Consider the following 27,728-nt stretch of genomic DNA (forward strand, 5'->3'; position numbering starts at 1 on the left):
AGCGATGAAAGTTCGACGAGAATTCAACGGTCTATGACTTTGGCGAAAGTAACAGTGAGATCGTTGAAGATTACTTTTCGCTAAAGTAAGCATTTTACAGCCTGAAAGCTTTATTTTCCAAATTTCGGATATAAGGTTTACTTATTTCTTACGATATACTGATGTACTGATATAATTAAAGATTCATCAAGCGTCGATACACTTATTGATGAAGTCGTATATACGTATACCTTAGTGCATCAAGTAATATTTTTCTAGAAGTTATGCAACAAATTAATAGAAAACTGAAACTTATTTTTCATTAAAATATATCCGTCATGTATCTTCGATATATATAAATTTTCGACATAGAAACTAAACTGAAAATGAGGTTAAAAATTAAACAATTTCTCATTTTATTTAATGCTGTGTCAACATAACGTTATAACCGTAAGAAATCTGTAAAGCAGAGACTTTAAACTATCAAATGCTTTTTAAACTATCTGATTATCATCATTTTTACGAACGTGATAGCTCGTTGAATTTACCTATTTTTCACGATTGCGAAAAATAAGTCTTTCATTTTTATTTATAATATAGAAATGTATTTAATATGCTGTTAAGGGACGAGCTATTTACAAATAAAGTGATCTCTTGTCTTGTTATTTAGTCGTAAAATTTATAAATAATAAAAAGGAAAGATTTAGAAATAATAAAAAGATCTGACTCTTGTTGAATCGTAAAAATAAATCGAGTGTCCACTCAATCGTTGAATTCTACTACTTGGAAGACTACGGTGTGCGCAGCGGACATAAAAATTTTTATTAGTTCCCAAAATTCCGCTACAAGTCGCCACCATTTCAACACAAAAGAGATCGTAGTACAACTCAACGACGAGTCAGCCAGTTTTTATTTACAAGTAGTATAACTCAACTAAGTTTTTCTCTAAAATTTCTGAAAAATACGTTGTTTTAGGCGCTCGTCACCAAAAATTTTTTTCAATTGAGGTTTCAATTGTTGTGTTCAATATTAGGTTAGATGAACATTAATTTTCCAACGATGGCTTTTCGAGAAACTAAAAATCAAGATCTAATTTTCAAATAACGGATGCTATTCGTTCCACATCAGCATGGGAAGCAAGATAAATTCCAACGGACAGTAAGAGCGCGTGAAGGCACAAAATTAATGAAAAATAACAGTAAGTAGAGTTATAAATAATAATAAATAAATATCTTGGTTTTACTAATAAAACAGGGTTAAGATCAATCGTCCAATTAAATCGAAAAAATTTCTTATCGGTTGCAGATACGTAAAAAAAGCTTAGGAGTTAGCTTAGGAGTGCTACTTTTATAGCCAGCTTGAGATAACTAACCAAATCTTTTTTTGTGACATTGTAAGAATTTTAAATATTCTATTCGTTCGTATACTCGACGTCACATACATTTAAACTAACATGTATAGACTCACATTACAAATGTACGATTGCGTTTATTTTCATATGTTTTGGTCTTCGTCGCTTCGTATTGTATACTACCGTGTCTCTTAATATTTGACGTGTTATCATTGTACAATTTGTGGTGAAATACGTTTTGTTGGCAGATGAAACAATGAATCTCTTCGCTTCGTCGTAGCGTACAAAGCACTTCCCGTACTCTTGGTCGCATTTATTAACACTAACGTTGAAGGATCGATGATCAACGAAAGAGGAAATCGTTAGTGATCAAGGTGATCGAATGACGCAGCCGCATCTTGACCAAAGTAATTTATTTGTTTCATTAAAAACTTAGACGTTGGAATGCGACTTCTACACGTGTGACGGGTATAATATGTAAAACTACACGCTACGATATTTATATTTATAACTATATGCTTCTTTTTTTTTATGATTCCTCACTGGTCAACGTAAATATATCATGTATATGATAATAGAATAATAGCGGCTTAGTGTTCGATAGCGATAATTAAACCTCCAATGCGCTAACTACCGCGTGCTGTCCCTCCGCACTGATTTACAAGCGAACGGATCTTGAGGCCAGGACGCAATGATACGCGAGATGCGAGGAATAAGAGACAGAAATTATAAGAGCGAAACGTATCGTAAGTAAAAAAAAAAAAAATTCATCTCGAGATTTTACAGTTTCCAAATTTTAAGGATGACTTTCACCAAACTCCCCTTTTACGATGAATAAACCGGTAAACCTGTCAGTGTTAATCTCTATCTATACAATTTATCGTTCGATACAAAATAATTGAAAAATTTACAATCTCCATTTTAACATATAGTTCTCTGTTAACTTAATATTTTCTATTTTAGCAAAATAAAACGGATGTGATCCTTGACTATTAGTAACTTTAATCGTCGATTGGACTACTAGTCAGAGTTTGCTGAAAGTCATCATCCCAGAAACCTCGCATCACTCCGATCATGATGATCATGATTCCAGATGATCTAGAGTTATTCTTAGCGCGCAACTCAGATATAAAGGAACAAACGAATTTCGGAGATCGCACTAAGATTTCACTTGCTCGCGTTTTCAACCGTCAGTCGTCCTTGTGAGATGATACAAGTTGCTCGCACAGAGACACATACATACACATAAAGAGACATGTGTCCAGAAGACATCTTATTTTCTTGTTTTAAACATCTTACACATTTGTGTGTCTCCAGCGCTTTCCAGAGCTCATTTTACCTTCTTCGATCGGTTATATACTCATGATTATCTTATCTTGCCTATTGATAACGTCACATTTCGTCCTTTACAACCTAAACCGACGTGTCGTTGCGTCTTGGCCCGTTGTCTCGTCGTCGTGTCGCACATACTGTGTGTAGGGGAGGGTGTCTAGAGATATATTATTTACAAAATATACAGAGCGGTTTCTCTCGGTGCTCACAAGGGCTCTCTCGTGGAGTATCACCCTCTTTCTCCGCTCATCCGTCCCATCCCCCGGTGTCGCCGCCGCGCCGGTCGTCTTTAATATCTTTTATATATGTCCTATATACAACCGCCGCGCGCGCGCAAGATGAACGGCAACTTCAAGGGGCGAATCGCCTATATACCAATGGTGCGACGTAACATAATTGAAGAATACTTTCCCTTTTCTCAAAAACCGCCGGGTTCTCGGCTAGGTCTGCGCGGCGCAAATTAGAAACAGCAAAAAGAAAGAGAGAGAAAGAGAGGTAGAGAACGAATAAAAGAAAAAGGAGAGAGAGAAAGAGAGAGAGAGAGAGACAGAGAGAGAGAGAGAGAGAGAGCAATTAAATTGCGAGACGGAGCGAAGTCGATCACCTCATCTAGCTATCTTCCCACCGTATTTCCAAATATTGCGAAACACACAAAAAAAAGCACTCTTATATTTAGTAACTACGTAATATATTGTAATAAAATATAACTGTGATAATATAATGTAATGTAACATAATATTATAATTTATATTATACTCTTTTTAATACTTGTGCTTTAATTAAAGGAAAAACTAAAGGAAAATATCGATCTTAGGCAGTGTGATCGACTTCAATCCGCTCTTTGCGCTCCATTCTTCATATAATGCGCGCTTACAGTCTAAAGTACACTAATGTACACAAGAGATACACGACGTTTTGTATAAAAGTTTAATCGATAAGTAGCACGGCCGATTCGACCAAATGTCCATCGAATTCGGATTAACGAATATCACACATTCATATTAATGTCTTTCTTTCTTTCTTTTCTTTCTTTCTTCCAACAGGGCTCGAGGTGATTCGAAGGTTCGTCGAGTGACAGTGAAATAATACACTGATACAAGCTTCGTGGTGCGTTTTATATCTATCTTCTCATCGTTGCCGTCGCCGAGTATCAAACGGATGTTGTGTGTTATGAGAAAACTTGGTGAAACCGGCCGTAAGTTTCGCTTCGCATTACACCGCTTCTTTATCCGCTTAGAATGAAAGAAAGAAGGACGTGTCTCTCTTTCTTTCTTTCTTTCTCTCTCTCTCTCTCTCTGTCTGTATTTTAAGTCGAAGCCTCGTTTTATAATAGAAAATCAATCGCACGCATCGTAAAGTGGCTGCGCTCTTCGTTTCATTGGTGCTGATGAGAGATTTGTACACTCGACCTCGATACGTCGATATTATTAATTCTAAATGTGAAATGTGTGAAATACTCGATATCGAAGGCCGTGAGGGATTCTAAATACGACGAGCACGCTCGTCGATCTATCCGTCCGCTGCTCTTCTTCCAGCGGCGCTTCGTTATATTCCTCTTCTGTTTAAATTAAAACAAGTCTATGTATTCAGGTCTCAAGAAGAAACAAGAGACAGCAGCGGAAAATAAAACCGCATGAAAATACAGCGAATGAAGAAAAAAAAGACTCAATAGATCGATGCAAACTGTTTTCATCTCTTGCTTAATTCTTAATTATTCGCGCGTCTCTTCCATGCACTGGTGACGTTAGAAGGTTCGATACAAGTAAGGGTACAACAGTACACTTTTTTGATTTTTCAACTCATGCACACACACACACACACACACACACACACACACACACACACACACACACTCTCTCTCTCTCTCTCTCTCTCTCTCTCTCTCTCTCTCTCTCTCTCTACTCTGGATAATATAAAATTAATTTTCGTCTAGGAAAGTACAATCTGTTCTACATTATGGAATCTATTGTCCGGAGGATTATGTCCACTTTTCTGCGTGCTACTAACTCAACACACTCTTCCTTCTCTGTGGTCGAAGAAGCGTTTCATTCTCGGTGAATTGTCGGCGCATATTATATCTCATCTACTTTCGGAAACATGTAAACTTCGCGAGCGCGCACACACGCACGCACACACGCACATACACACGCACGCACACGCACACACACACACACACAGACACACACACACACACACACACACACACACACACACACACACACACACACACACACAGACATGTGTAGCTGCGTTCTCCGACGTTTATACACGACATGACACGACGGTCGGACTTCTTCTCGAGGTCTATTCCAAAAATCCAGTATCTTACAATTATTTACACTAGACACGGCAGTCCTGTACAATTTGCGGAGAAAATGTTTCGCGAAAAAAATGGTGCTCGATATACGTGGCCCTTTCTTTCTCCCTCTTGCCATCCGGATGTGACGAGGACGCAAAAAACACGACAGAACGCGTCCACAAGAGCGACAGCCACACAGGTCCGTCAAGATGCACTTCCTTTAACTCACTCGTGATGTCGATGCTGTTAATTGTTAAGATTTATACGCTCCATTTGTACACACATACACATACACATACACGCGCGCGCGCGCGCACATATACGCAGCGTACATGGAAATCAGGATTAGTTTTTACAGATTGATAAAATGAACGGCTATAGTGTATAACCGGTGGTATACAGCTTTACTGCAACGAACAGAGCGAAGGCACCTTATAAAATATCGAGTGGCGTATTTAGTATCCAGCACCTTGATTATTTCTCCGGTTTCTCCGCTATTTACCATATTTTGTGTAAGTAGCCCGGAGTTGGGAAGGAGTTTAGACTTCTCCTTCCGCCTTGCGGATCCTTTTGTTCATAATTTGGTCCTTTTTTCGGGGACGCACCTATTCGGTGCTTCGTTTTTTCTTTTTCTCCCTCTCTCTCTCTCTCTCTTTCTCTCTCTTAGTGATCGTCCGCTTATTATTTATCGAATTATACGTATATATCTCGGGACTTATCGTGCGTGCGAGTCTTTTCTTCTCACCTCTCGTCTCGTCCGTTTCGATTTTAAGCCGAAAAACTCATCTCGAAGGAGACGATACTCCACTGTTCGTGAAAAAGAACAAAAAAAAAAAGCCTTTCGAAAAGGTCTCCAAAGATATATAGAAAAGTGTCTAAAAAGGAAGTCTCTCCGTGGGCGAGTGTTTCATTTCTTTTTTTTGTTTTTAACGACCTTATTTAATCGAGTCCTGCTGACTTTTTAGGCACCTACGATTATGCTATGGAACTAGAATTTCTCACGCGATTGTATACACACGAAAACACACAAACACACACACACATGTACACGCATTCGTCGTCGAGCCGTCTCATCACACAACGAATCGGGGATGTGGCTCTGCCGATTGCGTATCACTCTCTGTATAACATATGCACCTGTTATCTATGTACATTTTCATTGTACATCACTGCCCGATATAGTAAATGCGTCTCTCATCATTTCTCTCACTTCACTCTCGCCCCGTTTCGCGGGAAACGACAGTTCAACGGAAGCCAAAATCATTCTCTGACGTAGAGCACATAATTGGTAGAATCGAAGGATACCGAAACCTCTTCCACGTGTCTCTGCGATTTTGCGATTATCGGCGATGCGATGTGAACGCGTAGATAAGAGAATATAAACAACCATACATATACGTACATATATGTATATATATATTTTTTTTCGAACATACGATTATATAAAATACGGGTTTTTATGTGTATAACGAAAGTGCGTGTGACACAACGACAGTCCTTCAATTGAATTTCTCGTACGTGCAAGAATGTCGTGACCAAATATACATGTATCACTACGCCCGACGAACTTATTAAAATAAAGTGTAACATGCGGCGGCGACACGCCGACTTAACGTAAAACTCTCCGTGCCAAAGTTGCGATCGTCGATAAAAAAATGTAATAATTGTTGTACGTACAATAACGAAACGCAGGATAGTCGCACTGAATGAAAAGAGAGAGTGAGTTCGCTGTCACCACCAACGCGCGAGGCACATTCGAAATAGGGCAACGTCCCGCCGTCGAGAGACTCGCGAGAAGCCGCTTCACGATCTTTTACGTATTATCATCTCGACGATATACACTCAGAAATTCCGAGTCGGTCACGCGCTCTACCATGTTGTATCGTTGGCCTTTTCACGCTGCTGGTGGCTTCCTGGAGCTACGGATCGAACTGTTCTTTCTTTCTTTCTGTTTCTTCAGAACATTTTTATTATACAGAAATATCGTGTTGCAGTCTGCAATCAGTCTGTCGTCAATGTCCAACTGTCTCGAATCGTTTTCCGTCTTCGAAGGCGAAGAGTTTGTACGTTTGTTAATGCGCACGATTTCAACGACATAACACGACTTCAACGAAGAAAAAAGGAAAAGAAAAGAAGACCGAAAGATGGACAACAAAAACGAATAAGCCAAAGAGGAGAAAAATCTCTCCAATTAACTGGAAAGTGCGTCGTGCAGTTCGTGGGGGGAGGGGAGGGGAGGGGGGAGGGAAGAAAAGAAAAAAGAAAAACCAGACATCGGCGATGTTATCTACCGAGTTCCGACCGGTCGTTAAACCCACCACAACTAGCGACTCGAACGAGGGAAGTGGAGAATGTCTTTTTATAGTTATACTATTTTACTATAAGAACTCTCAAGGTATAAGATATTGATATCAAGTCAAGTCAAGTAACCCACCGCGACAGTTTTGCGATGCATGTATCAAACGTAAAACGGCGTTCAAAAAATCTGTCCTCTCCGGCTCTATGCTAATGTGACTTCAATCGTCACATTTTACACGTGTATAGACATGTGTGTGTGTGTGTGTGTGTGTGTGTGTGTGTGTGTGTGTGTGGTGTGTCATGTGTAATAGGATGTCTCACTCCTATCGTCTATCGAGACATTCAGCGTATCTAAGATATAAATACTCGGCCGATGCGTGTCGATGAAAACAAAAATAAGAAACAGTTACAAAAATAGTCGCGAAAGGTGAGAAAAATAACAATCTACTGTTGTGTGCTATTGAGAATCGCGAAACGAGCATGAGTACGGCCACATTGACTGGGAGAAATCGCGATCGACCTTTCGCGGATATAAGGTGCGTTGAAGTTTTCCGCGTTTGTTTATTCTTTTTTTCGTTTTTTATACGTAGCGCGGGATGGACCAATGAATTCATAAATAATTTACTACGCATTATTAGCTTATACACAAATAACTTAAGCGAGCTTCGCGCGATGAAAATGATCCTCTGAACGGAAGATGCTTTTTTTTCTTTTTTAACTTATGTACAAGTATGTGTAGCACACTACGTGTCGTGCTAATCGGGGGGAGGGAGGGGGGCTGTGGGAGAGGAGGGGGATCAATTTCTCGATCATAAATTTGTACAAATTCCCTTTTGTACACCTCTCAACATTGGTCGCTTATAACTATAAATATTAGTTTTACTTTTAATTCTCAGCAATGTACGAGACGCCCGGAGTTCTTTCGTAGCAAAATAATTTTTGCGATCCTGTTATCGGTAGATGTTGTGTTTGCCCTTGTATTTTGTCTTGTGTATGTGTGTGTGTGTGTGTGTGTGTGTGTGTGTGTATACATTGGCTTTCGAAATGGTTTCGACAGTTTTTCTTCTCGAATGCAATTCGGATGCAAGCAGACATCTAATAAAAGAACCGAATTTACGTGAATTTTTCCGTACCAAGTTCTCCCATCGGATTGTCGGTTGCGCTCATTGAAAATCATTCAAAGAAATCCGCCCAAGCCGTTTCAAAAGCCAGCATATGTTTCGGTGAATAATATTAGTGAGTATTATTCATGTAATATGAGTAACACTATTTCTCTCTCTCTCTCTCTCTCTCTCTCTCTCTCTCTCTCTCTCTCTCTCTCTCTCTCTCTCGTATTGTAAATTTCTCTGTTTTGAGACTAAGGCAATGTGTGCGCGCGTGATGTGTGTTGCGTGAGTGTACATGTAAATGCAGAAGTATGTAACGTGTGCATGTGTGTATGTATGTATGTATGTACGTACTTATGTCATCACGAGGAAAAGGATGAAGTAGCAAATTCTCGATCGGTCAAGTCCTCTCTTCTATCTCGTCTTTGGAATCTCGTCTTTGAAAACACGGCGACCTCTCTACTTTGGTAAAAGTACAATGTCTTCCGCATATATCGGGTACTCACAAAACCGGCTTCACCGTGGTTCTCCCATCTCGTTCCTCTCCTTCGTCGCTCACTGTCCAACTCACGTACGCTCGCGCAAGCGAAGCTCTCTCAGTCAGAGCTTCGCGTTACGATGCTCCCGAGGAAACCGGCGGTTCCGCCGCGTCGTGATTTCGCGTCCCTAACAAGCGGATTGTACTACAGTTGTCGAGAACAGTCGTCACCTTTTCACGTGCTCGATATAACAGTGTTCGTCGGCGACTCTTGCGTCATCGTCGTCGCCGCCGTTGTCACCGTCATCGTCGATGTCGCCATCACCGCTGCCGCTGCCGCCGCCGCCGCCGTCGTCGTCGTCGTCGTCGTCGTCATTGTCGTGGTCACCGCTGTCGCCGTTGCCACCGTCGTAGTTGAACTCACCACGCTGCTCGACACATTCGACTCGGAGCTTCGCGTGGACGAGTCTACCTCTAAACGCGGTCTCTTCGCCTCCTTGTGCCCATCGGAAGACTTGGACTTCCTCTTGTGGTTCGAGCTCGACGAGTGCGAGCGACTCGACGCCACGTGGCTGTCCTTGTCGGCGCGACTGCCGGACGACCTCTCTTTCCCATGTCTGTGACTGTAGTGATGACTGTAATGAGTCTTCCTCCTTTCGTCCAGTCTCTCATCGCCGTCCTTGGAGTCTGACCGCTCGGGTTTCCCGGCGGACAAGAGTGGACAAGTGTGCGACAATCCGGGGATCTTCAGCGCATCGTGCTCGCCAGCGTCGCCGGTCTTCGACTCGGACTTCTGCTGGGAACTGCTGTGACGATGTCGATCGTGCTCCCGTCTCTCGCGGTCCCTTCTCTTCTCATGTCTCCTCTCACGGGAGTCTTTCTCATCCCGGTACTTACTTTTGGACTTGGAGTGCGACGCGCCATGACACTCGGACGACTTGATCGAGTTGTCGTCGCTACTGCCGTTCCTGCTGTGTCTCTCGTTTTCCGTAGAAACCGGCGACGTGGATGTCATCGATGACGAATACGAGAGAACACCGGTGTTCGATGACGTTGTGGTCGAGATCTCGGTGCAGGTGGAGTTACCGCTGGCGGCTGAGAATTCGGTCTTCTCTTCGTTCTTCGCTCTCTCCTTCGCCTCGTCCTCCGCGGTCTCGATTAACGCTTTTACCGCGTTTTCCGTCGCGCATTCCATCTTTAATGTGAACGCCAGTACCGTTTCTAACTCCAACAAGTGACAGTACCTCTCCAGCTTGGCAGTGTCGTCCTTGAACCTCTGCTCGGCGATCTCGTAGCTCTCCTTGTGGATTCTCTCCAGGACTTCTTTCGACGCCTCGGAGACACCGGTGCGCAGCGACTGGCACACTTCCTCGACGTCGGTCTTTGACTTGTAGATAGCTATCTCCAGCGCTTTGTCCACCACCTCGGTGGCGTACGTCTTGGCGATGGCCTGCCGTTGCGTCAGTACCTCTTCTTCGGGAACGACCAAGTCGGCCTCGGACATGTCGACCGGTGGGGACAATTCCGAGCCGCTGAGTCGTCTCTTGGTCTCTTTCATGGAAGACGAGCTACTACTGAAGCTGCTTGGAATCACTCTGGCTTGCATCACGTCGGGAATACTCTCCTTGCTTGATATGCTGTTGCTGTTGGATCTGCCGTGGTGACTGCAATGTTCCAGTTTGTGACCGCTGCTGCTGTATTTTTTCTTCTTGCAGGAACTGCAACTATGATGACTACTGCTCGACTTGTCGTCGTTGCGATGGCGATCCTTATGCCGCTTCTCCGATCTCTTCTCGTCCCTGTTCTTATCGCCGCTCTGTTTTTGTACATTCGAGCTGCTCTTGGACGACTTGGTATTGCCGAACGGATCCGATGGATTGTCGTTAGTCTCCTCTTTGTCCTTTCGTTTGAGTGACGAATGTCTAGAGTGATGTTGACTTTTCCGATGCTTCCCATGCTGATCAGATTTCTTCAAATTACCCTGATATTCAGCCGCTCTCTCCTTCGCTTTCTTCTCCTCGAGGGAGTCGATCGACAGTTTCTGCTCCAGACGCTGTCGATTCGTATTCTCCTTCTGCTCATCTCCTATACCGACTGCCTCTAGCGGTTTTTTCTCCTTAATGCGATGAGCGGACTCGTTCACGACGCGAGTGTGTCTGATACTCGTGCTGTGCTGCGACTCCGGATAATACTGCTTCAGTCGGATGTGCCAAGCGATGCTTGAAACGGCCGAGACCGTTCTGAACTGGTGGATGATGTTGCGCGGTAGAAAATAAATGTCATTGTCGTAGAGATTGATCTTGGCATAACGGACACCCTGTCGGCGCAGCTGATTCAGTTTGGCGTCCTCTACCCACTGTACACATTGCGATATGGGCGGCTCGTGAAGGTCCAGCTGCAACTTCTCGACGAGCTCGGTAAAGTCTCCTGCGTAGAACGCCACCACGTCTTTCGTGATCCTGTTGTATTCGGACGGTTGGCCGCCGTGGACAGCTTTCAGCACGCCGACCGCGGCCGTGGTCATTCTATCCAACCCGTGGCCGACGTGATCCGCGTGCGCCTTCGTGCGATCCTCGAACATGTACTCTCGAGCCTCGCTGAGTCGCGGCAGATATTGCAAATTTCTCAGCTCGTTGATGCCGGTCCTGCGTCGCTTGTATGGGCTTTTGTTTATGTCGGCTGTCGGCACCAGTTGCTCGCCTGGTCGGATCCACAGGATGGGACCGTCGTTCGACTCTTGCGGCGTGTCCATTTTCACAACAGAGAGAGGACCCCAGGGCATCGTCTGGAACAGGATTATATCGATTAATCAAGACGATATGTGTGCACGTATACGAATACACGCAATTATATATATTTACCATTTTCAGGAACGGATTTTCTTCCAACTTTTGCAGTAGGTCCGGGAAATATCCGCCGACTTCTTCATGAACGGTGCCCACAAGGCTGATTTGGTGCAGTGGACCGTAACGGACGGTGCCGTTGTTGTAAGCTTTACAAACTTGATCTTTATACTGAACCATAGTCGTCGTCTCTATGTCGCTGCTTCTACCCAACACGCCGTTTTTCACAGTCAATGTGGGGTATGTATTCGCCATGTAGTCCAAAAGATCAGGTAGATATGCAGCCGCATTGTGCACTATGCCCATGACGTGATGAGCATTCCCATTTTCGTCCTCACCGAAAACCACCTAATAAACGCCAACAAGTGCACCATTATAATCAATAATTCAGTTAAACGAGTATGAATCAGCAAAATTTTGAATTGCATCTACGCTCCCTACAAGACTCTTTTGATTCTTTTACTTTATTATATATTTATCTCTTAGACGCATAATCAAATCAATTATTCAGATTATTGGTTAGTGTGAGTACGATAATACTAAATAAAATACTAAAAAAAAATAAAAATCAAATTTATAAAATAGAAAACATAGCGCAACCGAAACGTTTGACCAATGTATACCATATTTTGTATTTTATAAATACAACTAATAAATTTAACTCATTGTCTAACGGTATGTCTTATTTAGTATTATCAAATTTTTCGAAAGTAGTAACCTGCGCTGCCTGTTACTGGTTTTCTTAATTTCATTTTTTGATATTCATTATCCTGTTATTCGTTTTCTTTATATATCTACCTTGAAGTACTCCTGTGCCAGTTCTTCCGTTTGTTCTTGCGACAGGCTGTCAATCTCATCTTGGTACATGTGTACTACTGTTGCACCTCCGTTCGGGTAGGTTTCTATGTGAATGAACTTCTTGTACTTTAGGCCCTCCAGTATTTCGCTCTTCACAATTGGATTGTTAAGCATCTTGTAGTTTTTCGTTTGTAAATTTAACCTCAGGTTATCGTTGGTAGACTTGGAAAAGGGCAGGGACATCGGTTTACCGCTCAATGAAGACAACACATGACGGTCGCGCTTGCACTGCACACCGATGCTGGCTCTCTTGATATTCCTGCGTCTCTCACAGCGCGAGCAATGTCGTCGCTCGCTGTGCTCCTTGGAACGTTTCTTGCTCGAGGACGAGCATGTCTTCGAGTGTGAACTGGTGAGCTGGAGTGAACTGGAAGGTGTGTTATCGGGATCCGCGAGTTTCTCTTGAGACGCGCCGGCCTCCGTTCTGTTCGACGATAATGTTGCTGAAGCATTAGCTATCGACTCGGATTTGATCGTCTGCAAATCTTCCTGCGATTCCATAGGTTCTTTCTTAATCTCTACGTCCTCCACTTTCGATTCTCCCTCAGCAAGCTCTGTCTCTCTAACAGAAGAAGCTTCTTGCTGTTCGCTCGTTGATTCTATCTGTTTGATGTCAACTTGCAGCTCATCGGTCTTTTCCTGCGTCGAGCAAAATGAGTACTCGTTCATCTTGTCTATGCGCATGTCCACGTTGTCAGCACCTTCTTCGCTGTATTTCGCCGTGTCCATTATAGCTGTAGTGCTCGCGATAGCCGACATCATGCTGATGGAATACGTTATATTTGGACTGTGGGGACTGGCGGAAACCCTCGGTGGGTAGTCGGGGCTCCTCGGACTGCTGATTATCTCGCCGCTACTCTGAGGGCTCTCCCCTAACTGTGGTGTGTTGTTGGAGAAATTTACGCACCCTTCTAGTTTTGCTTTTGTGGACAATGATAAGTGCATAGCCCCGGATAACATTGTATCGTTGTTACACGTAGAGGCAGCCTAAATAGAAAATTATTTATTGAACAATGGATACCTGTTACTTCTGTGGTATACATTATAAGTTAAAGATAAATAAGTAGCGACAAACCATCAATTTATTATATAACATGTTTGCTACCAGTGACGCACATGTGACACACTGATCTCTCAAAAAAGATAAAGTGTCGCCTGTGTGTGGTGATGGTAATTTTTTATCTTTACATAAATAAACTAAGTCTGTTTTACACATACATAATTGTATTAAAAAAGATAACAGAGTAGTTTATTGTAATAAAGGGAAGTCTTCCAAATGAACCCTGGAACAAACATGTTGAGATTAATATATCTTATGAAACTGCATAGTACCTACATGTATTATATGTTGAATAGGTTCCCTAGTAGCTTTTACTATTTCATTGTTGCAGTGATCTGGATTACCTGCATCATATATACATATTGTCCTACTTAGTGAACATATATAACATTTGTTGATTGTATTTTCTTTAAAACATACTTAACATTATATAATTTAGAAACATAATATATTCATAATATCTATCTATGATATCAAAGATTATTATATTTATTTTTTCTTATAAGATTAACTGTTATCAGATTAATGCCTTTATTTTTCTCATTTTATATTGAAAAGTTTTGTAAGAGAAAATATATATATATATGTTTTTATGACAAATAGATGATGTTATTCAGTTGAATACGATCAACTGGTTCTCGTATTTGCTCTATATATGATGAATGGAATTCAATCTATTATATATATATAATAGAAGCGTATCTACAAACCCATTTTCACATATATCATATTCCTTAAAGCAAAAGAAACAATTAAATTAAAAACAGACTTTATAAATATAAATTTTTTGAAGACATATATATCCCTTAAACAATAATAAAATATATTTGCTATATATTCTCAGACCCAACAAGTCTGCCTCAATCATTATTCAACATTGCCCAACTTAAACATATCTTACATCAAAATACTGAAACAATTTTCGAGGGAAAAAAAAAAACCCCATATTACTAAATCCTAGCAACTCAACAAATACATTCTCAGCATCACAAACGGCGTAGAAACGAGTGAGTCCGCTATCCACGCGGAAAAACCTCACCGGAGAAATCGCGCAACGACGACAGACACAAAACGAGATTACCGTCTGGTTCCCCCGGAAGACAAGCGGTGCCGCTGTCCAGGTCGGTCCTCTGGTGAGACATGCTGCGCCGTTGGGGAGACGGCGATCGGGACTCGTTGTCAGGCTCGCTCGGGACCCGTTCACCAACATCACCAGACAAGCTCGTGGGGTCCGAATCCCTCTGCGACGTTCCGTGGCCTTCCGTGTTCGCGTGAAACGGTGACGCTGCTGGGAAACCCGTGGGCGTCCTGGACGAACTGCGTGCGGGATCGGGATCGCAGGCACGACCTGCTGCTGCTGCCGCCGTAGTTGCTGTCGTCCTCTCGACGACGTTGCGCCACGTCGTTTTGGCCGACGTCGCGCTCGTTGCTTGCCCACCGGCTGGTTCGTCCGTTCGCTGGCTCGTATTATTTACATCGCATCCTACGTTTGACACGATACCCGCACCGTCCTCGGATGCCATCTTGGTTCCGTGAGCGACATCCCGGACGCGGCGATACTACGCCGTCGCGGATTGGCCGTCGCGCGACTCGCGACGGCGCACGCCATCCGCCATTCGCCCGCGCCAACGTCGCTGAGTGGGGGCCGCGCCAGTAGACGGGGCGGTTCTATCTCCGTCGAGAGACATTTTTATCCGCCGGAATCTTCGATCTCCAAACCTCGTTTTCCGCGAAAACTTTTCGATTTCCGCAGCGCGTCGAGCGCGACCGCGACGACACGCGAGACTAACTCGCGAAGCGCCGCGAGCACCGCCGTTGCGCCTCGGCTCGCGAAGCGCCGCGAGCGGGCCGAACGTCGTGTTCGCTCGCGACGGATCGGACACACGGAAACTCTCGAGCCGGTCACGCTCGATGGGAACTTTCGAAAGTGCTACCCGCGGAAGGAACGGATATAGGGTCGCGGTAGGATCATTTGCAGGAGATGCCCTTCCCTGATCCTTGATCCGTGGCGCTCGACCAGCAAGCGCAATAATTAGATTCGCCTACTCGCGGCGAGACCGCGACGGCGAAATATAGAAAGAAAAATGGCGTCCGCGCGCGTGCTATATCGTCGGCCAGCGACATAGAACGCTTTTTTTCATCATGCGATATCGATACCTAGAATGCGTGCTTTTGCTCAACCGTCTTTCCCGGAGTCTCGAGGAGACGAACAATAGCTGCCATGTCTGCCGGTTAGATAAGAATCGCACATAACGGGGATTGTTGTCTTTGCCTCTTGCAATTGAAACACACACACACAGAGCGTCAATAGCTTCTGCCATTTTCTGTCAGGATGTCTCGTCTCGCGGGTATAGCATCTAAACATTTCATATCATTGGTTTTGAAGAGAAGCGGCAATTCAACTACATGAAATGCAATATATACGATGAATGTACGTGCGCATTCGTCTTGCCTGATTTTTTAAAAGAAATTTGTTGATAAGATATGTGGTCTGTTCTTTGTAGCTGCACTGTTGAACTGGTGCAATAAGTTAAAGTGAGACAAATATAGGTTTTCTCATTCTAGCTTATTGTTCCACCAGTTCAGCAGTGCAGCTATAAAGAACAGACCAATGGCTAGACTCTATAAACTAGGGACTCGAGATGTTTCGTGTTGCCTGCAGAGGTCAGTAACCGAACTGGCAAAGTGAGCTGTCAGTTGATTCGCAGGTTCTTCGAAGCCCAGCAGACGCTCCTGGTTGTTCTCCTTGTTTATGGAGCAGAGAGACAGATTTGTTGTGTAATTTAACTATCACTAATGGTTTCTGAGCAGTGAAATACATACACCCAATTATTGCTAAAGTGGCCACTGTTTTCTCGATCTATTTGGTCCTGCGTTTCAATATTCATCGTTACACAGTACTGAAATTTTATAGTGACACAAACTATGGCTGCGTTCCGATATTCACTGCCAGTACTGAAAATACATAGTTTCTGTTACGTATATTATAGATTTTTAGTGCTAGCAGTGAATATCGGAACGCAGCCTATGTATTTTCAGTACTGGCAGTGAATTTCGGAACGCCTTGATATGGTTTTTCCAAGGATTTGAGTCGCGGAACTTGGTTATAATTTTTCCGCTACGGTTTTCCAGCGCGACTACTTGCTGCCAATAATTTTTCGACATGGAAAAAGCCGAGTATCGCGCGATTATTAAGTATTTCGTTTTCAAGGGTTTAACGGCAAGTCAAATTCGGCATGAGTTGGAGGAGACGTTAGAAGAATTTGCCCCTGCATTTTCAACGATCAGAAAGTGGGTTGCTGAATTTAAATATAATAGAAGAAGAAGCTGTGAGGATGCGTTTCGCTCTGGTCGCCCAAAGTCGGCAACAAATGAAGAAGTAATTGAAAAAGTGCAAAATATCGTGACAAATGATCATCGATTAACATTAGGAGAGATAGCAAACATTGCAAAGATCTCAACGGAACGCACACACAAGATTTTAAAAAAACATTTGAACCTGAGAAAGATATCCACACGATGGATACCATGTGTGTTAACTATTGAGCAGAAACACGTGCGAGTGCAAGTTTCCAAGAAATGTTTGGAACATTTTGAGTACAGTCCAAGTAATTTCCTGCGCTGTTTTATAACCGTTGGTAAAATATGGATCAACTACGATAATTCTTTGAGAAGCCAAGATCCAGAACAATTGACTAATAATGGTTCTCCACTATCAAAGAAGATAAAGAAAACACCAACAAACAAAGTTATGGTCACTATGTTCTGGGATATATATGGAATTATTTACATTGACTACCTTGAAAATGGTAAATCAATCAATGACAAATATTATGCAAATTTGTTGCAATGCTTAAGAGAAGCAGTAGACAAAAAACGGCCACATATGAGAGGAAAGAAGTTGTTTTTTCATCAAGATGATATACCTGCTCACACATCACCATTTGCAATGGCAAAAATTCATGAATTAAACCTTGAGTTGCTGCCATATGCACCTTGTTCACCAGACTTATCCCCATGTGACTTCCATTTGTTCTCAAATCTCAAGGATTGGTTAACACTTCAAAAATTTGCATCCAATTGCGAGATTATCATTGCCATAAATGACTATTTTAAATGGATTAAAGAATCAGAGTATGAAGAGGGTATAATTGAATTGATAGAACGCTGGTATACATGTATCAAAATTAAGGGAAACTATATTGATAAATAAAAAGAACTTTGAGTCATATTTCACATTTTCTTTGGTGGGTTAAGACCTATTGATTTATTCGACCCTTGTGTATAATTTATGTCTGTGTGTTATTATTTGGATGTTAAATATTTTTGCAGAGAATAATATTTTTACTATAATGTATTCCTGCGTGTCTGTCAGTCTGTCAATCCCACGTTCTGTTAAGGTGCCAATACATGAGAGCGTCAAAGCGTCCAACCAATCAGTTTTTCATTTCTTATTTCACGGATAAAAACAAGGAACTTTGATTGGTTGGACGCTTCGACGCTCCCATATATTGGCACCTTTAGTCCTATTGTTTTTCAATAACGATGAACCCGAATTACGTCTTCATAAGATTTAGCTGTGATCCAAACCACAATTTGTTAGTTTCTAAATTTAGCCGAGACTCAAACCACATTTTACAAGCTCACTTAAATAAGGGGTGTAAGAAATATTACCCGTTATTTTGGTGAACCAATAAGGTATCTTCGATAATTATTAGACCTGTTATTTTAATAAACAAATAAGGGGTTTGGTTTACGGGATTACCCGTTCGTCCATTTCGCGTCGAAAATAAATTTGTAACAAATCAGATGAAATCGCTTCCGGAGCGACCGAAATTGTGTTACGTTTGAAAACGCTATAAAAGTTCAAGTATAAAGATTAAAAAATTTTATTTTAAATGTATGTATTTGTATTTTTTATTTAACTACAGCACTCTTATTAATGACGTTCTAGAAAGCCAATATTATTATATCATGAAGGTCATATGTCAAACATTTCAATATAAATGAATTTCCTACAAGGGAATAACGACTGGAGAATCTTGATTGGAGATTGTTGCATATTATCAGAGTCAAAGCGCAAGTCAAAACGTGAACGTGTGCATTAAACATTTCCTAAGCGCTTTGTTCCGGTTTGTGCGATAAGCATGGTGCAGATCTCTCCGGCAAACCGTGCCATGCGTCTCTCGTCCAACATGGCGACCGGCAAGGGGCTAGCTGTGATTTTTCGACCGAAAACTATTAGCTTTATCAGTAATAACAAATTAAATAAATTGTCCTGCAATGCTCTACAACATTGCAATGTGTGTCAACGGCATGTGGCAACTATCGCGTCAACTGTCAGCAAGTGGGACTGCGGAAAAGTGGAAAAAAGTAAAGTACACATCTACGATGGTTTCGTTGGATTACATCATTGTACACTTCCCGGCAAAATTTCCTTCTCGGCACATTTGTCAATCTGTTGTCTATTATTTAACTGCTTACTTTAATTCCTAAATCCTTGGCAATATGAATTTCAAACTGTTGCATTTCGTTTCATGTATGTCGTTCAACGATTATACGACATGCGACATAACCTGCTGTTCTATATTATTTTTTTACGCGTGTCGTATCCAACGCAATAGTTTGTTCTAGAACATCGGAGAGCTAATATAAATACATATATATAAAAAATATATGTGCGTATATATTTATTTTTAAATCTTCAGCTATTTACAGCTAATATAAGTCCTACATCCACAGATATATCATTAAATATGCAAATAATTCTAATATAATTGTACAGGAACTATTTTTTCTTTTATATACAATGAAAAATTACCATGATATATTATTAACATTGAGTCGCAATTTTGTATATATCTGTTTTAGATAATATAGGAAGGATAGTTCAACCACATAGGTCCATATATTTAACTAATAAATTATTAAAACGTAACTACTATGAGATCTTAGGTGTCTCAAAAAATGCATCTGCAAAAGACATAAAGAAAGCTTATTACGAGCTTGCTAAAAAATATCATCCTGATACGAATAAAGGAGATCCAAATACTGGTAGAAAGTTTCAAGAGGTCTCTGAAGCTTATGAAGTATTGAGTGATGAGAGCAAGAGAAAAGAATATGATACATGGGGTGCTACTTCTGAGCAAATGGGAATGGGAGGAATGGGTCAGAAGGCTAAAAATTACAATCATTGGCAATATAGATCCACTATTAATGCAGAGGAGTTGTTTAGAAAAATATTTGGTGATGCTGGATTCCAAAGTGGTGCTTTTACTGATTTTGACGACTTTGCAGAATCAAAATATGGTTTTGGAGCAGCTCAAGAAGTACGAAAAACAAAATAATTTGCATGTTACTTGTTGTTTAATGCAACACCAAATAATGATAAATTTTCTTGTAGATTATAATGAATTTAACGTTTTCTCAAGCTGCTAGAGGTATAAATAAAGACATTGATATAAATGTGATAGATGTTTGCCCAAAGTGCGACGGTTCACGCTGTGAACTTGGCACTAAGCCAGGAAAATGTTTTTATTGTAATGGTACAGGAGTAGAAACAATAAGTACAGGTCCTTTTGTAATGAGCTCAACTTGTCGATATTGTCAAGGTACAAGAGTATACATCAAATTTCCTTGCAACAATTGTGACGGAAAAGGACAAGCGGTATGAATATCTTATTTGTCTATAAGAAGAATTGCCATTATTTTGATATTTGTTACAATTGTATCTATTTTAATCATGTCTTTACTGCATAGGTGCAACGTAAGAGAGTGACAGTACCAGTTCCAGCTGGTGTAGAGGATGGCCAAACGATTCGTTTAGCAGTGGGAAGGAAGGAAGTATTTGTAACATTCCGTGTGGAGAAGTCTAGATACTTCCGTCGGGACGGAGCCGACGTACATACCGATGCAGAAATTTCACTCGCGCAAGCTATACTTGGTGGCACGATAAGGGTGGAAGGTGTATATGAGGATCAGACTATACAAATAGCACCGGGTACATCGTCCCACACGCGCGTTCGTCTAAGTGGCAAGGGGTTGAAGAAGATTAATGGAGTAGGTTATGGGGACCATTACGTGAACATTAAGATAACTGTTCCTAAAAAACTAACTGACAAGCAGCAGGCATTATTACAAGCATATGCTGAACTTGAAACTGATACCCCTGGCAGCATATTTGGTGTGACAAATAAGACAGATGGTAAGAATAAATAATAAAATATGATCCATTTATAATATGATATATTCATCCGTGTCATTTATTATAGTTCATTGTAGTAGATATTCATTGGTACTACAATAACTACTACAATAACAATACTATTTCCCTTACCATAGTACATCTCCATTAAATATTTATACATGTCGCTTGAGTTTTCCCCTGTGTACCAGCTGCACTAATTAAATAAAGCACATTAAGATTATAAATGCGTTTCATTGACTTTGCTTGAGAACAGAATGTTTTGCGATAACAATTTTCAGATTTGAGTAAAAAATTATTTGTACAATGATTAATTCAATATAGACCATTCATGCATTTTGAAAAAGAGTTTTTGTCAGCTTTGATATCTTTTTTAGGCAGAGCAGGTTCAAAGGTGCAAACTCAAGCGACACAAGCACAAAATGAAGCACAGATAAATCAAAGGAATAATGGCCTGCTTAGTAAAATTAAAAAGGTCATATTTGGATAAACGAATTGTAAGTAAGTTATTAGACAATACATAACTTATGTATATGTAACATATTTGTCATACAAATGCATAGTGCCATTCAATATTAAATATATTCAATATTAATAGATCAAAGTGGTTTTAAAAATGGAATTGTAAATAACTATATTAGTATAACATAATCTTACACTATCAACCTAGATCAAATGTATTTGTAAGGTACTAAAATGTATTTGAGAGACAAAGTTTGTAATAAATTTTTCTCGATGGAAATATTGATTCATTACAATTTAATGAACCATCATAATTTTATGAATCAATCACTATCACTAAATTTCAACTAATTGTCAACTAATTAGTCTTCCATAGCAAATCTCTTCCGAACATTCTATGTGCGATACATGTCTTAATAAACGATATTAAAAGTGTATCACATATATACAAATGATGTAAATCTCACTGGCGGGTCTAATTACAGGTACAAAACAATGCTATACAGGTCCGTTACACTTAGTAGAATCTATACGAATAGCGCTAGGAAATACGTCTGATCGGAAAAAACAGTCTTCATCCTCTGAGATCGAGCATCCAGGAGACAAACTTATAGATAACAAGTCCGTATATGCTACCAAAGATACATCGAATGCCAATGGAAAAAATGAAGCAGACGTCGAAACGAAACGACAGAAAATGCCCTGAGGATGCTACCACGAATAGTTAACGATCTGTAGTAATCTAGGTCCTAGATGTTGCTCCGTTACACTGCTGATAAGTATGAGAACATACGTGCGCTAATATCAGTACTACAAATGGGAATTCTAAGGAACACTTATATACTTTCCATCAAGATGAAGAAAACAAGTACGAAAATTACATAATTTACTGAACATACTGACATAATTACAAATGAGCAAGTGAAGTCAGTCTGGTATCGTTTACATGATCTAATTGTACAGTCGTATATTATAGATTATACATTTCTTCATTTGTTACGTTTATGAACGCAATCAAATAAAGATACATGAAGATACAAATAGCAAAGTTACTTATATTATCATATGTAACTTCATATGTGAATTTATGAATTGAATGCTGTACAACGCGATTATATTTCCAAAAAAATTAATATGAGCCAGTCCTGAAGCGCGCGGATAAATGCGTAATATAACTGATAAGGAATATAAATATATTAATACATGGTTAATTGTATCACACACTTACATTGTGCCTTGCGCTCTCAATGTCTCACTCTTATATTTTGATCGTATATCTAAGAACCTTTATAATTATGCCTTCCTATACACATACATATTTTTAGCACGAAAAACGTTTACATCGGTCGTGAAATAATATGTTTTTCTATATTACAATTATGCATTGCAGTTTGTGAAATAAGAAGTATGTTGCCTAAAATCTACATATATATGTACAATCTCTACAGATTTTTAATGTACATACGTAATAACGCAGTAATTCAAGATAAGCATGTAAATATTGGTTGGATTTGCTCGTTTTATTCGGAACTATACTTGTTAAACTATAAAAGGTAACTCTTAATGGTAACGGTCTGTGTGTAGATAACATTAATCTTTTATAGCTTGAATTTCTTGAATAATATTTATAATTCTAAAAAGTATTGTATTCACATAATACGTGATATTTCTTATTAATAATTCCTACCTACAATAGTTTGTAAATTCCAAAACACGTGAACGTAGAGATTTTATTGAAGACCAAAGAAGCAAGAAAATGTAGATGAAAAGGAATATGATTCTCCCTCACTGGAGCTCTAAAGTCCTGATAATCTATAAAGGATTAACAATAGTACCGACAAGTCATCTACAAGATGTTAAAAATATCTCTTTGCATCGTCGCGAATTTACAACTTTAAGCCTCGATCAGTAAGCCGTATTTCAACCCGATGTTGGTGAGACTCTGTGTTGCTGATACTTGTAATACGGCTACCGTTATCGCTGCAATGGTAACAGCACCTTCCAAATATAACCCGTACAATATACGTACGTGGCCGACGATAGTCGAAAGACCGCCCGCTGCAGTGAAATCCAACGGGAAAAGCACGCTCGCTGCGATCGGCCTCGATCGTGCTATGCCGAAGCACAGTATTCCCAAAACGTAGTAAGCGACTATAACAGAAATCGAGACATTTTCACTTCGTCTTGATTGCTACCTTTATTCAATATTATTTGAGCAATGTTTGAAGCTTCAATCACAATTTTTCAAACACATTTCGTGCTCGCTTCATTTGCGAACTAACTTTACATATGAAAGAGTGGGGCGTTTTGATTTGAACGGAAGGAAGATGCCAAGAATTTTTGTAGACGTATACCTGAACAAACGAATGGCACGATTTTGACCCATCTCGGTATCGGCAGGGAGTACTTTGGTTCCGCGTTGCCAAGTTGCGAGTTTCGCCTAGCGTTCGCGTACCTTTGCAAACGGAGGACTGCCATCAGACCGAAATTCAGGATAAGAAGAAAATGCACGGGAATGCCAATGGCGGCGAAAACCACTCCAACCGTGCGGCCGGCAGTGGTACGCGGAACTGGTGCTCCGAAACCTATATGGTCAAGAATATATGGAATAGTAAATAAGGATGTATCATGAGATATAATTGTAGTAGTTTCCGCAGATTGCTGTAAAATTACTGGGGATGAAGTCGAGTGTAATTAATCAAGAGTTAAAACAGAAAATGCTCTTCGATATAAAAATCGTAATTCAGGATCAAAGACTAATCAGACTAATCCGGTACTTGTTGAAGGGGATCTATAGCGGATTAAAATGCTTTTTTACGATAGTCACTGATACGAAACTACACGCATTTACATTTGTACTATTTCGCCTTTCTCTTCTTCATTGTTATTTAAGAGAATCGCTCCCTTGATTTGATCGACCTACCCAAAGTAGTAATCAGTGAGATTGCGAACAGCACGCAACCGGGAAATGTCCACAGCTGTCCACTATTGCCACCTTCGCCATAGCCGGAAGCGACGGCGGCTAAGAGGAGTTTCTCGTGTTTCGCCACGTACTGACGAACTTTGTCGCTCCACAACGGTTCCACGTCCTGATCCTGTTCGGTGCGCAGCTGTCGCAGCTCTGTAGCCAAACCGACCGCCAGGTCTTTCTGCATGTTCTTCAGTAATACGACTTGCTCGCGCTCACGAGGACCTTCCGTGGCGCAAAACGCCGCCGCACCTGCTACTGTCCAGATCACAAGGAACCATAGAAGACCTGTGTGAAATGAATTGCCAGTAAGTTGAATGAACAACGTTCAAATTAATAGACAAACGTTAGATATTAGTAATGGGATGTCTTTCTCTCATACCAAATTGCGAGAATGCCAATCGTCCCAGAAATCTCAGATACTTCAGAAATGTCGAGAATCTTGAATTCGACGGATTTCCGTCGTTATTTTCTTCAATGTCCCTGAGAGACGGTAGAACTCTCAATCGCAATGGCAAACCTATTATAGTCTGAACAGCCACAGACTTTGTCCATTTGGTTCGTATTATGCCGTTTTTCATGCGAGGCGAAAGCTCTTCGGATATCGTGGCTGGCGTATCTGCAACATTTACTTTTAAATACATTTATCTACGTTGTGTTTGCGATTTCCGAGATCAAACTACTTTAACATGTCCTATAAATAGAAATAACAAGACGCAGGCACAAAAATATTTAATCAAACAATTGTAGCAAAGAGATAAGGGAATTTTCTTTAATCTTCTGTTTTCCTCAAAATTTCCCAAAACTTTGACTTTGTTATTGATCGGTTTAAATCGAAGAGATAACGATCTTACGTATTTCAAATGATTTTTTGCAATAAAAGCATCTTTTTCTAAAGCGATAAAATCGTAATCGAGACTTTTAGTGTATTCGTCGTTGAGGTTCCGCACGTTTCGGTATGTTACGCAAATTGAACGATCGGACTAAAGAGAACGTCGAAGCGTACTTGTCTTCTTCAAGTTCTCGATGAAAGTTGCATTAGCAAAACACGCAGTGATCGATTGCTTGAAACTTGGTACATAAGGCATGCACGTTTGAATGTTATAACGTTCCGTTATAACGTTCGTATGTGACTACTATACTATACGAATTGTGTACGTTCTTCCGCTCTTTTTTTTTTTTTTTTTTTATACACTTTCCTAACACAGTCAAATTATAATGTAAAGAACAGAAATTATTAAACGCTTACAGATGTTTCTTCCGGCGAATTATCTACCAAGCTTCCGCACGAATTCGTCTTCGCCTAGTTCTAAGATCCGCTATCGCTTCAATAATATCTGTATAACATTCTCCAAGCTCTCCGACTGTTTCTGATAGCCCAACGCGTCAATTCACGCGAATGAAAATCATCCGCAACAATTCGGGTTACACTTACGGATGCCGCAAACGACATCGTCATCGTCGTTCCTCTCATCGTGTTTCACACGACGCTCCGACATCCTTACGCAGAACTCGGTGACGCGACGGCGGGCGGCATCCTTGACGAGGGCGATGCGCGGGTGGATCGAGTTTTTGCGGACCCAACGCCGCTTCCTGGTGCAGGAGGATTGTTTGTACCCTGTCGGTCCCTGTTCGAGCGCGGCATCTTGTGCGCGAACTTGCGGCAGAATGCTTACCGGAGCGCGTGGTAACGTCGCGACGTCCGGCACGTCACTGAAGGGTGTTGCGACGCTCCAACGCGCCGGCGGCGTCGGGAACAGGGGTACGTCCATGAGCTAAGGTCAAGATGAGGACGCAAGCTACGATCACCGGCGACTCCACGATCGCTTCCGGCGATCTTCCTTCGGTCGATCATAGGATGATGCATATTTTACGCACCTCCGCTTCCGACGATGATGCCATGCACCCTCGACGCTTGGACGTTATCTATATACCGCGACATTATTCGGAGACTCGAGATTCGGCCGGTCAGCCGTCGGCCGACGACGTCTGCGAGCACTTGTTGAATCGACCGTCCCACGCACGAATGCTCCCGTCCTCGGGGCTTCCGGTGAAGATTCGTGCGTTCTATCTGAGCGCCTCATCTGCCAACACAGCCTCGGAAATTCAAATTCACACTCTGATGTCTCAACATACTTCTGCCGCGGTGCGTACCTTCATTTTGTCTACTTTCAGCTACCAGTTGACTATGCGAGGAACGTTAATCATCTCGTTATTATTATTCTGTTCACTATATTTTAGATTCGACCGCAGCCGTGGCGAGCCTAATTATCGCCCATCGTCGGGATATCCGATATTCCTCAACGTTTAATCTTAATATGGAATCAAATTTTGCCTCGACAATTTTGCGTTCTACCGTTTGCCGTTTGCTGTATCATTCCAGGTCTGACCTTTCAATTTAGCTTCAGACATACCTCCGACAATTTCTCTCGTCTATTCTTCTGCGAGAATTTTTTGCTCAATTATCATGTATGTAAAGTTCGATCGATGGACCTCGTACCTCGGGAATACCGCCTGATGTATCATTAATAACAATGCTGTCTCTCGACGCTATTGTGTACACACTATACGAACTTATGGCGACAACATTTATGTTAGACATTATCTATATTCGACACATGCTATCATGGCGGTATATTTTATAACACCGATTTTCATATTATAATGTTTACAATCCTTATACAGGAGAGTTTTCGTCCACAATAGTATGTGTGTGTAAATTTGTCGTCAAAGCGTCGTAAAGAAGTAATTGCAATGTTGCATATTGTATTTCATTTGAAGAAAAATACCTCGTATATCCATGATTATGATATAATCAAAAGACGGTCTTTTGCCTCAGACGTCGTTGTACTTATCTCGTCCATGATCAATTTCCGAGCATTATCGCATTATCCGCCAATCGATTAGCTCAAGACTGTTCTAAACTGCTCTGAAGAGGTGAAGCTGCGAAGCGGTGATTCGGCGCCTCGGAGAATTCTGAAGCTACTGGGCCGTGCGGAATGAAATTTTCGTGCATTCGGCGCGTTGCACCGCAAACAGGCCGAGAGGAGTGGTGGTGCGATCTCCACCTGCGAATCGCTAAAATTAGAATACAGCCTTGGAATCAATGACGACGACCCTAAGCGCCGAGCGTAACGTACCACCGTGCTGTCTATAACTAATTGCACACGTGCCCTATCTTCGATTAGATAAACTTTCTCGATGAATCCTGCGTGAGAGCGGAACCCGCGCCCTCGTGGTCACAACGAGCGCACGTTCGTGCAAGTATAATGCGATCGTATTATAGTACGATGCCATACAATATGTCACGCGATATCCCGATTTGCTCGCGACTTCTGTAATATGCATTAAGAATGCGTTAGCGATATTTCGAAATCTTAATGCTTATATAAGTGATATATGTACACATATTATATATTGCCATGAACCCTGTTGACACAAAACACAATTTTACCATTTAATAAAGTGTGTGAAGAATGCTTCTTTGAAC

At 41.2% G+C, this 27,728-nt stretch overlaps 4 protein-coding genes across 6 annotated transcripts; 2 read left to right on the plus strand and 2 right to left on the minus strand.

Annotated features, from left to right (window-relative positions):
- Window positions 1-7,271: 7,271 nt before the first annotated feature.
- LOC105184661 (uncharacterized) lies at window positions 7,272-15,254 on the minus strand. Its single transcript, XM_011143570.3, has 5 exons — window positions 14,686-15,254; window positions 13,881-13,948; window positions 12,485-13,531; window positions 11,705-12,034; window positions 7,272-11,628 (listed from the first exon to the last, which is right to left on the minus strand). Exons 1-5 carry the CDS (start codon window positions 15,125-15,127, stop codon window positions 9,079-9,081), a joined length of 4,437 nt encoding a protein of 1,478 aa, XP_011141872.2. The 5' UTR covers window positions 15,128-15,254; the 3' UTR covers window positions 7,272-9,078.
- A 3,361-nt stretch (window positions 15,255-18,615) lies between these two features.
- On the plus strand, window positions 18,616-22,311 carry LOC105184660 (protein tumorous imaginal discs, mitochondrial). Of its 2 annotated transcripts, XM_019842110.2 has the most exons (6): window positions 18,617-18,977; window positions 19,476-19,933; window positions 20,008-20,271; window positions 20,364-20,808; window positions 21,186-21,305; window positions 21,756-21,832. In XM_019842110.2, the coding sequence occupies exons 1-5, from the start codon at window positions 18,752-18,754 to the stop codon at window positions 21,296-21,298; spliced, it is 1,506 nt and encodes a 501-aa protein (XP_019697669.1). In that variant the 5' UTR covers window positions 18,617-18,751; the 3' UTR covers window positions 21,299-21,305; window positions 21,756-21,832. The 2 variants fall into 2 exon arrangements, with proteins under 2 accessions (XP_011141869.1, XP_019697669.1); XM_011143567.3 differs by lacking the exon at window positions 21,186-21,305 and having other exon boundaries at window positions 18,616-18,977; window positions 21,756-22,311.
- Window positions 22,140-26,174, minus strand: LOC105184657 (uncharacterized). 2 transcript variants are annotated; one of them, XM_019842112.2, is made up of 6 exons: window positions 26,117-26,174; window positions 25,674-26,013; window positions 24,621-24,857; window positions 24,194-24,526; window positions 23,625-23,855; window positions 22,140-23,421 (listed from the first exon to the last, which is right to left on the minus strand). In XM_019842112.2, the coding sequence occupies exons 1-6, from the start codon at window positions 26,138-26,140 to the stop codon at window positions 23,165-23,167; spliced, it is 1,422 nt and encodes a 473-aa protein (XP_019697671.2). In that variant the 5' UTR covers window positions 26,141-26,174; the 3' UTR covers window positions 22,140-23,164. The 2 variants fall into 2 exon arrangements, with proteins under 2 accessions (XP_019697671.2, XP_025158247.1); XM_025302462.1 differs by having other exon boundaries at window positions 24,621-24,869.
- LOC105184659 (uncharacterized) lies at window positions 26,013-26,656 on the plus strand. The gene is made up of 2 exons (XM_011143566.2): window positions 26,013-26,384; window positions 26,480-26,656. Exons 1-2 carry the CDS (start codon window positions 26,025-26,027, stop codon window positions 26,504-26,506), a joined length of 387 nt encoding a protein of 128 aa, XP_011141868.1. The 5' UTR covers window positions 26,013-26,024; the 3' UTR covers window positions 26,507-26,656.
- Window positions 26,657-27,728: the final 1,072 nt, after the last annotated feature.

The sequence above is a fragment of the Harpegnathos saltator genome, unplaced genomic scaffold (genome assembly GCF_003227715.2).
Source record: "Harpegnathos saltator strain DR-91 unplaced genomic scaffold, Hsal_v8.6 scaffold491, whole genome shotgun sequence".
Taxonomy (NCBI): domain Eukaryota; kingdom Metazoa; phylum Arthropoda; class Insecta; order Hymenoptera; family Formicidae; genus Harpegnathos; species Harpegnathos saltator.